Raw genomic sequence first — 17,797 nt, 5'->3', positions numbered from 1 at the left:
ACGCTTGTATTTGTTGGGGGACCAACAGTAGGTGGCTACTTTTGCCTCTCTTTTCTTATTTTCTTGCTTCTTGGCTACAATACCAGTCTCCCTCTACCTATCCAACTCCATGTTTAAGAAAGTATTGTCAATGTAAATTGTCTGTTTTCACCCTAACATATTGTCACAAAACATTGTAATCGTTGTGAACTAACATTTTATCAAATAATTGACATGCCGTAGCAACGCACGGGCACTATACTAGTAATGTAATGATTTGTGCAAGCTCATACTAGAAGGATTTAGCAAAGAATTTTTAATCGACACACTTGATATCACTCTATTTTTTTTAACGCAATGGCAGGAGCTCTACCTTTCATTAAGAGGGGAAACATAATGTACAATCTGACACCAAGATAAACAGTGCTATTAAAACAATCTGACACCAAGATGGAGTACTTCTGGTACTCACTGACAATTGTCATGTGTGGAAGGGGAACCGAGATGAAAAGAAACTGACAATTCTCGTGTGTGGAACTAATATGAAAGGATACAGAGACTTCACAAAGAAAAAGAACCGATGGAACTTTGTTCATATTTCTACAAGATATATTGTTCCAAAAGGTATCTCGTAATAAGGTTCGCCTGCTAATTTGTAATTTCAGTTAGATAAAAAAAAGTTTATCAAAGGTTGACCTTTGACAGTACTGGTTGCTGACTTCCTGCAATTTTCGACAGCAGAAGTGGAAGCTTCGACACCAGAACGAATGAACAGTGTCTGCCAATGTTTATCTATTATGGAAGAATGACTAATTCTTTAACGAACATAACGATCATCCAGAACCTAGAGCAGTTGACACAGTATTCTATGAAACTTCATCCATAATTTCCCCCCTAGACGAACTGAATAATTATTAGTTACCAATTAATCATGATCTGCCATCCAGTTGCTAGAACTATGCATCAGAGAGGTCCAGTCCAAGAAGCAAAGGTGTAAAGACATCGAGACAAGAATTGGGGGCTCTGAGATATACATGGTTACTATTTCCAATCAGGCCAAACAATAACTTAAGACCCAGATAATAAGTTGATTCAATTCTGTATCTGTATCTGTATCCTTTATGATATATGGTACAAGCAGCAGAGCATTGTTAAGAAATTTGAAACGTGCAACTGTCAGTCCCTTGAAAAAGCTACAGCCTGATCACGCCACAGCAGAATGAGCTTTGTGTCAGCTAAAAGATCGAAGACCCGGACTTCCCTTTTCCCATCAGCATGTCCTTTGCCTCGTTGATCTTGGAAGCGACGTAATGGCTGCCACCAGCATCAGGGTGGTTAGCTACCATGACCCTCCTGTGAGCCTCCTTGATCTTGTCCACTGTAGCACGTTCTCTGAAACAAGCAGGAAAGATTGTACAAAATCAGCGACAACAAATAACACACTGTGGTAGTTCTCTTCCCTTTTCTCACAGGGATCACTAGAAATCAACTTGGTTGACAAGCACAGGTATTGAATAAAATGATCACCTGACGCCGAGGATCAATGCAGCTTCCCTTCGATTCATTTCCCCCTGGAATCCACCAGGGTAGAAGCGGCGCACCCGCGGCATTGCCGCCTGGGTCCGGAAGGCTTGCCATGCTCTAATCATGTATCTTCCGCTTAATGCAGCGGCAGCCACTGACAACCCAGCAACCAAGGGAGTAGCCTGTCGATTAACAAAGGCATGCAGTGTCAGACTCCTGCGAAGAAATTAGAGTATCAAGCCCCTAACGCTTAAACTGCAATTGTTCAGCCCTGCCTTCCCAGAGTGTACAACTTTCAGACACCCTGCTACTAATGTACAACTTTCAGACACTAGGAACAATATCTTAATACAGTTGAGCAAATTGTGTGCGTGTATCTTCATGCAGTTGAGAAATTGTGTGCGTGAATTATTCCGGGTCCAGGTTATAGTAAGTATCATTGGAGCCAAACAGCAAGTAAGATCCCATGCTTATAATGGTCCCATTAACTATATCCAACAAACCACACACAAAAAAAACACAATCTATCATTGGCTCATGGCTATCGTGAGTCAAGGAACGACTACAATCTGCGAGGGGACCAAGGAAGCAGAGAGATACAGTCAGATCATCTACCGGGAAGAGCATGCGCAAGTGCAATCCAATCCAACACGCCGGTTTCCTGCCTCGGATCGCGTAGAACAGAGCAGTCCGGTAAAATCCGAAGCGTATAGGAACGAGAAGGGCGCAGGCAAGGAGAGCTAGCAAGTACCATGTCGAACTCGACGGATTGAGCAGCGGGTCGGCCGGCGTCCAATTCCAACTCGCGAAGCATCGACCGAACCGACTGGTTGTTTCGTTGCCGCCAGGAAGCCGGGGGCAAAAAGGCCAAAACCGCAGGACAGGGGAAAAGCAGGAACGTGAACGGACTGGCCTGCAGGCGGCGGCCGCGGTAGATAAAACCGGCGCTCGTTCTTGCGCGGCAAGAAAGAGGAGTGGAGAGGAAGGCGGTCACGGGTCTATACCGGCTGGAAGTTGGGGTCGTCGGTCTTCTTGGCGAAGAAGAAGAAAGGGAATAGAGGAGAGAAGAAGCTGGCCCAAGTAGGATTCCAAGACCAACTGGGGGACTCTCGATGGTTCCGGAGAACATGGGCTGGGTCGATTTCTGCCTACGGGTCGGCACGGCCCAGCTGAGGTTTAAGGGCAGTCGCCAGCAGGCAGCAGCTTATCAATCCTATTTTCTATCGCTGATAGTAATTGTTACCTTAATTTCGTTCTATAAATAATATAGTATACAATGTAAAATATTTTTTATATAACAATACGCATGATCTGTTGGAAAGTGTGAGAGACGTGCCGGTTAACCAAACCATTTTAATTTAATTCCTCACTAACCACAAAAAAATGGAAAACTGAATGGATTTTGAATTTCTCGACCGATTAGAAATTCAAATTAAAAAACAGTCTTCATGGATTCACCGAGAATTTGTGTTTCCGGCCGAGAAACCATGTGTTCCCGGCTGTTTTTTTTTGTGTTTTTCGGTAAAATTCGTTTTTCTGGAGAAGTTTTAAAAAAACGAGTTTCGGTTTAAAAAACCATATTTTCTCGATGAAATTTATTGCTTTTACCCAAAAAATGCCAACTAATATATATAATAATTAAATATGGGACATAAAATATTCCTTAAAAATACATAGTTTTTGTCATACTTTTTCGAGTTTTTTATATCTCTACTACTTAAGAGCGGAGTGTAGGCGTCCACGTCGGGCGAGGAACGAGGCGGGGGCCACGGCCACGTCGGGCGTCGACTTCCACCTTCCTGACGAGATCCTGGCCGTGATCCCCACCGACCCGTACGAGCAGCTGGACGTGGCGCGCAGATCACCTCCATGGCCATCGCCTCCCGCGTCTCCCGCCTCGAGGCCGACACTGCGCGCCTCCGCCGTGACCTCGCCGACCGTGACCGCGCCGAGGCCGACCTCCGCGCCTGCCTCGCCGACTCCGACATGCGCCTGGCCGCCGCTCTCGACGAGAACGTAAGCACCCCGCCCGAACCTTCCTTTGCCGGAATTGTTCCCGTAGAGTTGTGGTCTGTAATTGGCTTATTTGCCTCTCATCCTTTGGCGTGCAGGCGAAGGAAAGGGACTCGCTCGCGGCGACGGTCAAAAAGCTGACCAGGAATTTGGCGAAGGTGCGTCCTTTACTAGCTTTCTAGGTCCATCGGATGTGCGAATTCTATCAATTCTGATCTGAAGTTTTGGCTTTGGCATGAATTGTTATGTGAACCCTGCAACATTTGATTAGAGGTGTGTTTCAAGTGTACAGTTACTGGAATTGTTGGGGACTTTGATCAGACACTGTTCTTTTAGTGTTGTTTGCTTGTGTATGTCAGAAACGTGCTTTTCAGTGACCATGGTTTTGGGCACTTGGTAGAGATGGGACAAACACACATTTGATTGTTGTGACTTTGTATGATACGGTGTGTCTAGCCTTGTTTGTAGCATAGTTGTCATCGCAGTGGATACGGGAGAGTATGTCTTATATTTTATGATTTCTTACTTACTATGTATGATGGAAAAATACAATTTGTGATTTGTTCTTGATGATTTGGACAACACAGTAGATTTTTTTAGTTTGACCAGATGGTTCAGCTTTGGCTGGGTACAAAATTGTGACAACTGCAGGCGTTTTTCTATCTTTCAGTCTTACTTAAGGATTTTGTATGGAAAATAGATAATTTTGCTGCAAACATTGAAAGTTGAAACTGTGACAAATTTAATTAATGATAGTTTAGAGAAGCCCGCCCGTAGTAAATAATTTTGAACGCAATGTTATTAGTACCAGATTGTCAAGCCAATTTGTGGAAACTGATTCAATAGAGAAATATCATAGATATAAGGGCATGTTCAATTACTACTTTAATGTCAGTTACTTTACTTTGCAGTTTCAGGCACAGTGTTCCAGAAACTATAATAATTTGTCTGTGACTCTGATCTATAATAGGGTGAGCATACCATTTTCTTGGAGGTCCAAACTTACCTGTTGTATAGATTTGTATTTTATGATAATTCAATTGAAGTTGAGATGCTCTTATCTTTGCAGGCATATTTGTCCCCAACATGGATCGTTTTAATGAAGAGAGCGAGCATGGCCTTACTGTCGCTAAGAGATCAAATCTGAACCCGCTGCCTAAAATGGAGTAAGTCATAACCTTTTATTTCTTGGAAGGATCAATCTTAATCCATAGTCCGGCCGACAGAGCATTAGTTCCTAGCCAAAGCTTCATAAAATTCTAACCAGAAAGTTATGCCATGTCACAATCCAAAAATGTTTTACATTTGTAAAAAGAAATTCTAAAATGTTTTAATTCATAAAATGAGATTCTAGCACTCTCTTGCTTGTTTCTGTAACCTGTACAAAAAACGCTTTTGCCCTGCTATATAACTCTTTGGGCCACATCTCCTTGACATAATATTAGTGGCAGAACAATTTGGAGATCCTAACCTTGGAATTGTCATTTAGTTTTCTTTAGAAATAGAAACAAGAAGTTTATTAGATTGCTTACTTTGATGAACTTTGAGAAACTAAAAAGCAATGGTTTTTTGTGCCTTTTGACAATAAAGAGATCAAGTTAACTGTGATTTTCATTAGAGATGAAAATTTCAATCAATAGTCAGTATAGTGTACAACTTTGCTCGAATAGCCACATAACTTTGATCATACCTATATGTCTCCAATTGTCAATTATACTTCACAAGTTATGTTTATACATGTGTTCTGAACCTGCCATGCTAAGTTTACCTTGAAAGCAATGCTTTATGATTTTTTTTGGAATGTTAAGTTTTCCTGGAGAGTTGAGATTGAGCATGCTCTTTATCTTATGACACTAGATCTTTAGGATTAGGAGAGAACCGGTAGAGAAGATCTGGTTATTCATGCTTTACACTGAACTGTACTTTCATTTATCATTTTAGTCCATTATTGGTTCCGCTTGTACTCTGTTTGCACTTTCCTGTACACAAATGCTCACATGGAGAGACATATAGAGATTACACATGATGTTGCACTTGTATTTCAAGGTCATCATGAATAGATTAGAAAATGAACATCTTGGTGTCTGACATCTTATTTGTGAAACACTCTTGTGCAGAAACATCTATTAGCAATATCAAAAAGAAAAAACTCGACCGAGGTGGGAATGACCACCCTCCCTGTATTATATTAAGAAGAGACCAAAACAATGGTCCCGGTCGAGAAAATCCCCGAACCCTGGCACCCATCACTAACGGGTCATCATCAATCGTCCACTCTATAACGACCCAACCGGAGGGCGCACAAGACATCATAACAAGAGAGCGGATGGTGCACAACGAGGGGATTTTTTAACCAAGCCTAAAAATTGTCCCTGAGGGGAATCAAACCGGAACTTGGAGGTGCTACTCAGAAACCTTTAACCACTAGGCTAGAGGCCCTTTCGCTCGATTGGCAATATCTGCTGTGGATAAAAGCAAGGAGACATGATGTTGCCGCGATCATGGATGTGGGGACACTGTGGCCGCGCCCACCAGGGTGTGTCCCTTACTAAGGCCCAACATTGTGTACTATGTTGTGGATCTCGAGGGGAGAATATGATTATATGTCGTTGCAACACACAAACATTGCACTATTATAACATATGAGAGAAATTAAACTCATCATGTGTGTCTCATACAAAAAATCATTTGTTATAGGTCGTTGCCTCACTTATTAAGTTTTTGTTTCCTTTATTTGCTTGAATTGATCATTCTACAATCTATCATTTGCCTAATATCCTGGTTCCGCAGTTGTTCTATCCATCCAAAAGCAGTACATCGATTTTTAGGATTGTTGCATGCATCCTAACAAAGCGACTGTGAAAAGTAGTCCACTTGTTTATTGGTAGCTGGTTTGCTACTTTTGATTACCCTACAAAGGGATAAAATTGATTATGATGCTTATAAGTGTATGGGATTGTAGATAATGTTGATAAGAAAAGATGAGTGATACCACATACTTGTTTTTTAGTGTTGGTCTTTTCCTTTTGCATGATCATCTAACTATGTTCGTCGTCTACTGCTCACGGGAGCCGGCGAGGTGCCTGCTAGACTCGGCGGAAGTGGAGTTTAGTTACGATGCCGACATCAGCCTCGTGTCCCTGCTCATGCCGGACCAGGAGTTGTACCGATGGAGGCTGGAGATTATGGTGTAGGTTGTGACACGCGTGCGCAGGAGTCGATGTCGGCGCTTTTCTTGGGACTGATTTATTCTAAGTTGGACGACCATTGACATTTGTGATGTGCACGAGATGTATTGTGGTGTCTCGCTGTATAATTGGTACTGGGAGTATGTTTTGCTATGTCCGTATTTATATATCATGGGTGCTCTGAATGTTGTATAATACTAGATAATAAGACCATCTCCAGCAGCTTATCCATACTCATATTCAAACTACACTCTACAAACAATACAATCTACAGTGCACAAGGTGTTTTTGTGACCATATGGGTGAACTATTGTACATTGCACCTATATGATCACTAAAAACACTGTTTTGCATCGTTTTATATTGTAGATTGCACTGTTTATAGAGTGTAGTTTGAATATGGGTATGGGTGTAGTCTGATCTGCTGGAGATGGTCTAAACTCTAAAGGATGATCTCCTTCAATAGGAATCTCTTATCTAAACAATAAATGTTTTTAATAGGAACCTCTTATTCATTTCGATCATGTATTATTAACTTAGGAGATGCCTATTTCGATTAATAATGACATTGAGCCAAATTTTGGTTATTCAAAATGGTAGACTTCAACATTTATGATTGTTATGTTGATGATTGATAGCATCACTAAATAATGACCTGCGCGTGCACAAGTGCCCTCCGTTGCAACGCACGGATATATACCTAGTTTTTTAAGAAAAAACAACCAGAAAAGTCATCTCGAGCAATGGCGAGGAACGGGAAACCGACACGGTTTTTTCTATTCTCTTACGTCTGGCCGAAAGATGTGTATGAGTTCTGTTTATCTTTTCTGTGCTACTAGTAGCAAATACTACATTCGTTCTTAAATATTTGTTGTCTCTTAGTTTATTTTTAAATAAATAACGACAAATAGAAAAAATGGAAATAATAGTACATAACAGAAAAACTAAAAAAATATATCGTCGATCTGGTTAATTTCAATAAGCTAATGACACAGTCAACGTGCCACTTCTTGTTGGTTGTGTCACTAGCATGCTGGTCGATGTTTAGCGTGCACTTCTTGCTTGCCGTCCTCAGTAGCATCCTGGTTATATAGTATTTAGTTATTGTTCGTAATTCATTATTAATTAATAGTTATTTAGTAATTAATTATTTTAACTAATTCAATATTAGTTATTAGTCGGTTAGTATTTAGTTATTAGGGTTTAGGGTGGTGGTTAATATTGGGTGGTGTTTAGGCAATAACCATCCATAATGGTCATTAAATGTTTAATTTGTGTTTCAAATATATGGACAATTTTTTGAGCATGTATCATGGAGGCAATGTGAAAGATCACTATAGAAATGCTAAGTTCATTGACATGCGACTTGTGCTCGTGCTATTCGTTGATAGACCTTCCTTGAGTGAGTTGTTTACAAAGGCTAAACAAAAGCTAGGTTACCATAAAGATGACGACAACGCGATTGACAGAGTGCTTAACATTGGTCATCCACCAAACGTCATAAGACATGTCATCCCATCCCAATTGATTATCAACTGGACTGAGAGAATTATGTTACTTCGGCTATGAAGACCAACTTGCAAGTCATGGAGGTTGTGGTGCGGCGGGTTGTAGTAGACTGTCCCATGAAGGCAATGATCGTATTGTGGATGACGTGTCAACTGTATTTGATGTTCAAACTGACCCTAATTTGATCCCATTAAGTCAGTCAGGAGATGATTGTAGGACTCATGACCTGCAGACAGATTCTCCTGCGGGTATCACTTTGGCACAGACCACTTGTATTAAGTTTCACTAGTCGGTTGCCCCTTGCCCGTGTGTTGCGACGGCTTACAACAATACCCATGTAAACTATTTTCATCATTCATTGATTACCGCTCTATCAGATGAGTTACATTCTCTTTTGTGTGATTTACCACAATAAACTATTTTAGAGTTAAACTTTATTATATTTGAATAGAGAGTAATAATAAAAGAATAATTAGGTATACCAATAGTTGAACAAAGTAATTTTGTTGTGTTTGGCAGCGCACCACTTGATCTAAATCCAATATTTAATAATTTGGCACCATTCTTATTTTCCTAAAATTGAATTTTAATAAAAAATTTTGGAGATGACAGGAGTTTAACTTGTGCCTTTATCATGCAAAAATTAACGCTCTACCAGATAAGCTACATCCGATGTGTTTAATTTAGCACTATAAAGCTTTTATAATTAATTTTGTTCTATTTTAATAGAATTTAATAAAAAATAATTAGAGATACAAGTTGAAAAAGTAACTTTGTTGTGTATGGACTACTGTAGCACCAAATGATCTTTATCTATTATTTAAAAATTCGTAGCCATTCTTATTTTGTTTCTTAAATTGGATTTAAAAAAATAGTGGAGATGCGAGGAGTTGAACCCCGTGCCTTTATCATCATTCATTATTTAACGCTCTACCAGATGAGCTACATTCCCTTTTAATTGGTATTGCACAATAAATAATTTTATAGTCAAATGTTGTTCAATTTGAATAGAGAGTAATAAAAAGAATAATTAGAGATACCAATAGTTGATAGATAGTGCATAATTTCGAGCTCATTTTATACGTAGTCGTAGCAATCACTAATATTTAAAACCAACAAATAACCTTTTATTTTACTGTTAGTTTGACAAATCATTGTTGTCCCATCCAATCCAGTAACCTCAAACACCATGGAGTCCATTGTGCCAATGTGGTCTCAAAAACGACCTAATATTTGCAAGAGCCAAGAACATCGTGACGTGTCGAACCGTCATTTGGCCATCTATAGTCATACAGCGAATTAATTTAAAATAGCTGTGAGGGGTTATTTGTAAAAAGATGACGCGGGGCGACCGTTGAAACTGATGCTTTAAGTATAGTATATATTTTGAATATGGAAATATTATTAAAGATTCTATTTTAAAGAATATTTAAAGAATTTTGCTTTGCAGAATGAAGATTATGTAAAAGATATAATAATTAGTTGTCATTATATTATATATATATATATACATGCATACATACTTTACTTGATTTTTTGCTACAATTTTGACCAGCTGCATGACCTCTAAATTTAGCGGGACGCCCCTATATACTTGCTACTATATATTTGCCAAAGCTTATCATGAGTAACAGATTATAACAAACTTATCTTAGCTAATTAACCTCCTCATTAATCTTCAAAAAGTAATATGAGATGGCTGCATGAAAGTTTGTTACAGACTTATCCTACAGGTAGAGATTTATTGATTACATTTTTTCAGATAATGAAATATCTTACCTTAGACTGCCCGCATCGGTTGCCGCGCGCCCGCCCCCTCCCCTTGCATGGCGGCTACATGCGCACGCGGCAGCCCGCAGCACGGCCCCCTACGGCGCTTCCCACGTCACGGTCCTCTTCTCTCTCCCCCAGCTGCAGCGCGCATCCGAGTCCCCCCATCTACTGTACTTGTGTACCCGCCTTAAATTAATAGTATAAGAAAAATTGATAGTATTATATTTGAATAGAGAGTAATAATAAAAGAATAATTAGGTATACCAATAGTTGGACAAAGTAATTTTGTTGTGTTTGGCAGCGCACCACTTGATCTAAATCCAATATTTAATAATTTGGCACCATTCTTATTTTCCTAAAATTGAATTTTAATAAAAAAATTTGGAGATGACACGAGTTTAACTCGTGCCTTTATCATGCAAAAATTAACGCTCTACCAGATAAGCTACATCCAATGTGTTTAATTTAGCACTATAAAGTTTTTATAATTAATTTTGTTCTATTTTAATAGAATTTAATAAAAAATAATTAGAGATACAAGTTGAAAAAGTAACTTTGTTGTGTATGGACTACTGTAGCACCAAATGATCTTTATCTATTATTTAAAAAATTCGTAGCCATTCTTATTTTGTTTCTTAAATTGGATTTAAAAAAATAGTGGAGATGCGAGGAGTTGAACCCCGTGCCTTTATCATCATTCATTGTTTAACGCTCTACCAGATGAGCTACATTCCCTTTTAATTGGTATTGCACAATAAATAATTTTATAGTCAAATGTTGTTCAATTTGAATAGAGAGTAATAAAAAGAATAATTAGAGATACCAATAGTTGATAGATAGTGCATAATTTTGAGCTCATTTTATACGTAGTCGTAGCAATCACTAATATTTAAAACCAACAAATAACCTTTTATTTTACTGTTAGTTTGACAAATCATTGTTGCCCCATCCAATCCAGTAACCTCAAACACCATGGAGTCCATTGTGCCAATGTGGTCTCAAAAACGACCTAATATTTGCAAGAGCCAAGAACATCGTGACGTGCCGAGGGCGTGTTCGGCTGGCTACAAGCCGACACTGTTGCAGCTGTTTGGATTGCTGCGGCTGCAATCCATAGAGAGAAAAATACTGTAGAAGCCGCAGCCGCAGCCGGATTGCAGCCGCAGCAAGCCGCAGCGAACAAGCTGCGAACCGTCATTTGGCCATCTATAGTCATACAGCGAATTAATTTAAAATAGCTGTGAGGGGTTATTTGTAAAAAGATGACACGGGGCGACCGTTGAAACTGATGCTTTAAGTATAGTATATATTTTGAATATGGAAATATTATTAAAGATTCTATTTTAAAGAATATTTAAAGAATTTTGCTTTGCAGAATGAAGATTATGTAAAAGATATAATAATTAGTTGTCATTATATTATATATATATATACATGCATACATACTTTACTTGATTTTTTGCTACAATTTTGACCAGCTGCATGACCTCTAAATTTAGCGGGACGCCCCTATATACTTGCTACTATATATTTGCCAAAGCTTATCATGAGTAACAGATTATAACAAACTTATCTTAGCTAATTAACCTCCTCATTAATCTTCAAAAAGTAATATGAGATGGCTGCATGAAAGTTTGTTACAGACTTATCCTACAGGTAGAGATTTATTGATTACATTTTTTCAGATAATGAAATATCTTACCTTAGACTGCCCGCATCGGTTGCCGCGCGCCCGCCCCCTCCCCTTGCATGGCGGCTACATGCGCACGCGGCAGCCCGCAGCACGGCCCCCTACGGCGCTTCCCACGTCACGGTCCTCTTCTCTCTCCCCCAGCTGCAGCGCGCATCCGAGTCCCCCCATCTACTGTACTTGTGTACCCGCCTTAAATTAATAGTAGAAGAAAAATTGATAGTAGATGAAAAGTAGGTATAAAAAATGATATTTTATAGTTGTAGTGGGGTATATGAGGAGTATTTAGGGGAACCGCTGCGAGAGATGAAAAAATAGGGAGTAAAATATTGATGACGTGACGTAAAAAAGTGATATAGAGAGAAAAATTTAGAAAGAACCGCTGCGGATAGCCTTATAGATCTAACCACCTCAGATCCACCTGTCGTGCTGGCACCTGGCAGAGTTCGAGATGGACTTGGTCGGACGTACCCTACCATATATACATGCAGGTACGCACAACGAAACCTAACGTACAAACTCCTTGAGATCGATCGATCTAGCTCTCGCCGGCCGGCCCCCTCTTTCCCAAACTCGAACGTATAGATCGATCACCAGTCGAGTTGACAAGTAAAGGCGGGGCGGCCATGGAGGACGAGTGGATCTTTCTTGGTGATGGCATCGGCGGCAGGAGCGACACAGACAGCGCCTCCTCCGACGACGACAGCGGATTCACGATCGTGCTGCGGCGCCGCAGAGGCGGCGATCGCTGCAGCGTCGTCGTCAGCGACGCCGACGACGCGCCGGCGCAGCCACGGGTGGCGCCCGCGGCCGTGCCGCAGCCCACGCCACCGGGGCTCTCCTCCCACATCTTTGATATGCTGTTGCCCAGGGAGCGTACCATCGACGACGCGCCGGCGCCTCAGCCGCGGGTGGCGCCCGTGGCCCTGCCGCAACCCACGCCACCGGGGCTCTCCTCCCACATCTGTGATATGCTGTTGCCCAGGGAGCGTACCATCGACGACGAGGAAGGGGCATGCGGCGCCGACATGGACGACTATGAGGACGAGAGCGAGCACGGCTACATGGACTACGAGGCGGAGATTGGCATGCTGTTGCCCAGGGAACGTGCCATCGACGGTTCCGACGGCGAAGAAGAAGCTGCTACTGCGGCGGCTTGTGGCTACAACGCTGAGCCGAGCGACGGAACCCGACAGCCGGAGTTTGCCGGTCGCGCTCGCGGCTACGACTACGACGACGTTGATACTGATTCTGACAAGGAAGATCAGGGCGACGACTATGAGGTTGCGGCCCATGTCAATGGGACAAGCCTCCTCTACGGTTGGCCAAGAGCCACGAGCGGCGTCGAGAGCCAGCGCTGGAGAATTGCTAGCCAACGTCAGGCGGAGAGGCTGGCGTTGTGGGAGGATTTCGAGCTGTGGGTGCTGGATGACCTGCTGCGGCAACTCACGGCGGAGGCGTTCGAGCTGTGCCTGCACGCAGCGGCCCATGGTGGTCCGGCGGCGGAGCGCTGTGCTTGCGCGCGGACGGGGGAAGCCCTGTTGACACTGCGGCACTGGGAGCGTGCGCTGGCGATCGAGGAGGTGCGGCGTCGGGAGGCCGCGCAGCAGGAGCTGGACCGCGCGCTGGCGAGGGCGGCGGCGGCGGCCGACATGGCGTTGGAGTTGGCCCTGCACAGCTGTCCCACTGCCAAGCCAGTCGTGGACCGTGAGGAGTCTAGTGTTTGGTCTGTTATAGAGTCCCCATTAGTTTCAGATAGGAGTTTGGGTCGTCCATCTAGGATCCAGTTAATTGTTGGTTTAAAATTGTTGGGATAGCATTGCCACGTATGGTCTCTGTAATCGGTTGATAGATTGAAATAAAGTTCTGTTTCTGTTTAATTTGACCCGGTTCTAGCGGCCGGGGAGTGCGATCGTGAACAAATTAAAGCTGTACACCAGAAAACTGTTTCCAGCACTCCAATATTCCATACTGCAAATTAGACCTGACATTTGTTTCCACTGAATCTGGAACCTCCATGTTTCAAACAAAATCCGCCCAGCGACAAACATTATACGATTTACTGTTTCGCAAGCAAAAATATACTATAACCCAGATTAAGTCCTCATGTTTCGCACAAAAAATATATGACAGACTAGGAAGTAATCTGAATATACTGTAACCCAGATTAGTGCTATATTCTTGTTTTCTACACCAACCAACCTCAACATTTTCTTTTCTAATGATGTAATCTATTTCCTAGAATACATGATTTACAGCTTAGCTATTGGAGCTCAATTTATTTTTAGTGCCCTAAACACTTTAAATGACGTAGTATCTTAGTTTTTGAGACGTTATATTTTTAGTCGCTTTGTTAGAGATGCTCTAAACGAGTGAAATCCTTAATAAATTCTTGAAAAAAAATTAAGCATCATCTCCTAAATGTTTGGACGACAATACCAACTCTATTGACCAGGTATTCGACACGAGCGGTGTGCCTCCCGACGAGTCACCTCTTCAATGAAGATATTTGGACTTGCATGTTTGGTAAATGTTTGGGCCCATCGGACTTGTATGTGGTTTGGATGTTTGGACATGTGGACTTATGTAAGTGGACTTGTATGTGGATTTATGCATGTGGACTTGTATGTGGACATGCATGTAGATTTGTGATGTATATATGTGATGATTCAGGTTTTTAAAAGTATAAACCATGTTCTGGAGGCTTTCCATCCGGAGAAGGATCCATAACATGATTTATATTTTTTAAAAACATTTAAGAACGTCGGTATGCATATCGACGTTCTTATGGCCATGTCAACTAAGAACGTCGGCTTACCAACGTTCTTACGGCCACGTGGCAACGCCCGCAAGATGGTCGGGTGGCTAATTAAGAACGTCAATTGTGTTGGTCGACGTACTTAAGCCCTTAAGTATGTCAGTCGACCGACATACTTAACGCCATGTGGCTCCTCCACGAAGCTCCCGCAATCTGCCATGTAGTCGGGTTTTAAGTACATCGGCTAGTTACAACTAACATACTTAATGACTTAAGTACGTCGGTTTCAGTCAGACCGACGTACTTAATTTAAGTACGTGAGGACCGACAATCTTAATTGTTTAAGTTCGTCAGATTTGGTACGTCGGCATACCGACGTACTTACCCTAAATATGTCGGCTTATTAGAGTAAGAACGTCGGTTTCTGGCCGACGTTCTTTTGATGGTTTTCCTCTAGCGAGTGTTTTTTCTTTGTCTAATATTCACCACTAGCTAAACCACCTCTTTGACGAGTGTTTTTCTTTGTCTAGTGTCCAACACTAGGCAAACCACCTCTTTACCGAGTGTCTTTCTTTGCCTAGTATAACATTTGACAAATATACTCTTTGCCTGATGCCCGTGGATTTTCACTCGGCAAAGAATTTAACACTAGGCAAAGATCATCCCTCTGGTAATGCGAACTTGTTAGCGACAGAGGATGAAGATAGGTAGAGGCGAGATTGGTTATTGATGAGGATGCCATGCTTTTGGTTGTTTGTTGTAGATGGAATCCTATTTAGGCTCCGATTACCATGATAAGAATCAGAGGAACATAAGCTTTAGGTTAAGCTCATTGCCTTTGCCTTTGCCTTGGCTGAGCATGTGTGTTTAGGCCCTCTTTGGCAGGGCTCCAAACTCTGAAAATAGTTCTGGTTCTTGCTCCTTTGGTTCCTTGTCTTCTTTAGAGTAGTCAGAGTCGTTTTGTAATTTGTTTGGCAAGACAACTTCTTATGTATTCCTTTCGAATGATGTATGAGGAAAATGAAGGAGGAGCCGGTAGAAGCCAAGTATTATGTGCTTTAGCTCCTAACAAGGAAACGACTCCAACTCTTGCAAGGCTCTCGACGAGAAGTCATTTTTTATGACCATTTGGTATGGCTTCAGATGAGCTGGAGCCACCCAAAGAGCCATGCCAAAATGGCCGAACATCTCCAATAGTTATGAAAAATTAGCACCCTAGAAGTTGCTAAAACACTTTAATGAGTAGAAAATGTTTGTGCTCTAACAATTCTCTATTTATTGGTTGCTAATTTTTAAACTTATCCATGTCAACAAAAAAATAATTTTCTATTCTTAATTGAACTGGCGACATAAATCAGTATCAACATCCTTCCCCAACGTCTTGGGAGGTCGGAGCTATCGATGGAAGACTAGAGACGGCAGCGTGAAGGTATATATCTGACGGTGCCTCGACATAAGAGGTTATCTAGCAATGGCGGTGTCAAGGCATTTGAGGTCTGGAGATAGATTTGTGGTCAACAAGATGGTAGGACGACGCGAAACAGTGGTCGGAGTATGGTTTTCACGATGGATTTAACATCAATGTTGATTTAGGGAGTTCCAACGAGGTTGGTACATGTAGGGATAAAATTTGGTTTTGTAGGGAGTTTGTAAAATTAGGAACATGCTTTACATAACCGTTGGAGAGGAATTTTTTCTTGAAAACTTATTAAATTTATATTTAGAGAGTTGTTTACGTAATAATTGGAGATTATACAGTAAAGAAAGATTATCTGATAAGGTTTGTTACCTACGATAAGATTTGTTTCGAGATTAGTTTCGAGATCTATCTCAACTAACCAGGATAGGCGTGTTTTCTTCAACAAGAGTTCGAGATCGATCTAAAATGCAGAGTTCGAGACGGACTTGGAGTCCAGGAGATCGTTTGGTATACGCATATAAATATGCACGTACGCACAACCAAACCAAAGGCTCTCGATCGCTCTTGCCGTCTTGCGCAGCAATTCCTTTAGATCGATCCATCTAGTTCTCGCCGGCCGGCCTGCTCTATAAATCGCTCACCGATCGAGTTCACAGGTAAGGAGTAAGGACGATGGCGGCCATGGAGGAGGACTGGATCTTTATTGGTGACGGCGCCGGTGGTAGCAGCGATACAGACAGCGCCTCCGACGACGACGACAGTGGATTCATGATCGTGAGGCGGGGCCGCAAAGGCGGTGATCACAGATTCGACGCGGCGGCGCACCCGCGGGTGGCGGCCGTGGCCGTGGCCATGCCTCAACCCACGCCACCGGGTCCGGGGCTCTCCTTCAGGGTGGTATCGTCGGACGGCGGCGGCCGCCGCGAGCATCCCGGATGCAACGACGAGCCGTCGGAATCCTTTCACGACGACATTGATAACGACAGGTCTGACACGGAAGATGACTTCTCTGGGTCTGACGAGGAAGCAGAGAACGGCAACCGAGACATCTTCCACATGCTTTTTCCAAGAGCTACGGGTACGGCATGCGACGCCAATATCGACAACTATGAGGACGAGAGCGAGCACGGCTATATCGACGACGACGAGGAGGATGAAGATGGGTCCTCGTTTGACATTGATAGTTCCGACGGCGAAGAAGAGGCTGCTACCGCTACTGCGGCATGTGACTGGTACAACGCCGAGGACGACGATGGCATCGCTGATGTAGCAGAGAACGGCAACCAAGACATCTTTGACATGCTGTTGCCCAGGGAGCGTACCATCGACGACGCTGCTATGACGACTGCGAACATCTTTCGCATGTTGTTTCCCAGAGCTAAGGCATGCGTCGCCAACATCATCGACGGCGACTCTGAGGACGGGAGCGAGCACCGCTACATCGACTATGAGGCGGAGTTTGGCATGCTGTTGCCCAGGGAATGTGCCATCATCGACGACTATGAAGACGAGAGCGAGCACGTCTACATTGACTATGAGGCGGAGTTTGGCATGCTGTTGCCCCGGGAACGTGCGCTGTTCACATCGGCGGCCCAGAGTGGTCCGGCGGAAGCCCTGTTCACATTCACAGTGCGGAGCAGGGAGCGTGCGCTGGTGGCGATCGAGGAGGTGCGGCGGCGGCGGGAGGCCGCGCAACAGGAGCTGGACCGCGCGCTGGCGAGACAGGCGGCGGCGGCTGCCGAGGCGTTGGAGTCGGCTCTGCGTGGCGGTACCACCACTGCCAAGCGGCAGGCCACTGGAGTCACGCAGCCCGCCGTGGCCGACCTTGATGCCCCGGCTGACTTCAACTTCATCATCGGCGTTTGTATGTTCGTGTACCTTGTTGTTTCTCTTTTTCTCTAGCATTGTCAGGTAGGTAACTGATTCTTTGGATGCGGTGATGC

At 42.9% G+C, this 17,797-nt stretch overlaps 1 protein-coding gene across 1 annotated transcript; it reads right to left on the bottom strand.

The window, feature by feature from the left end:
- Window positions 1-1,003: 1,003 nt before the first annotated feature.
- On the bottom strand, window positions 1,004-2,537 carry LOC100282065 (mitochondrial import inner membrane translocase subunit TIM14). The gene is made up of 3 exons (NM_001154978.2): window positions 2,255-2,537; window positions 1,507-1,685; window positions 1,004-1,371 (listed from the first exon to the last, which is right to left on the bottom strand). The coding sequence occupies exons 1-3, from the start codon at window positions 2,315-2,317 to the stop codon at window positions 1,215-1,217; spliced, it is 399 nt and encodes a 132-aa protein (NP_001148450.1). The 5' UTR covers window positions 2,318-2,537; the 3' UTR covers window positions 1,004-1,214.
- Between the last annotated feature and the right edge of the window lie 15,260 nt (window positions 2,538-17,797).

The sequence above is a fragment of the Zea mays genome, chromosome 1, assembly GCF_902167145.1.
Source record: "Zea mays cultivar B73 chromosome 1, Zm-B73-REFERENCE-NAM-5.0, whole genome shotgun sequence".
NCBI classification, from domain to species: domain Eukaryota; kingdom Viridiplantae; phylum Streptophyta; class Magnoliopsida; order Poales; family Poaceae; genus Zea; species Zea mays.
This window is presented reverse-complemented; position numbering and strand designations above follow the sequence as displayed.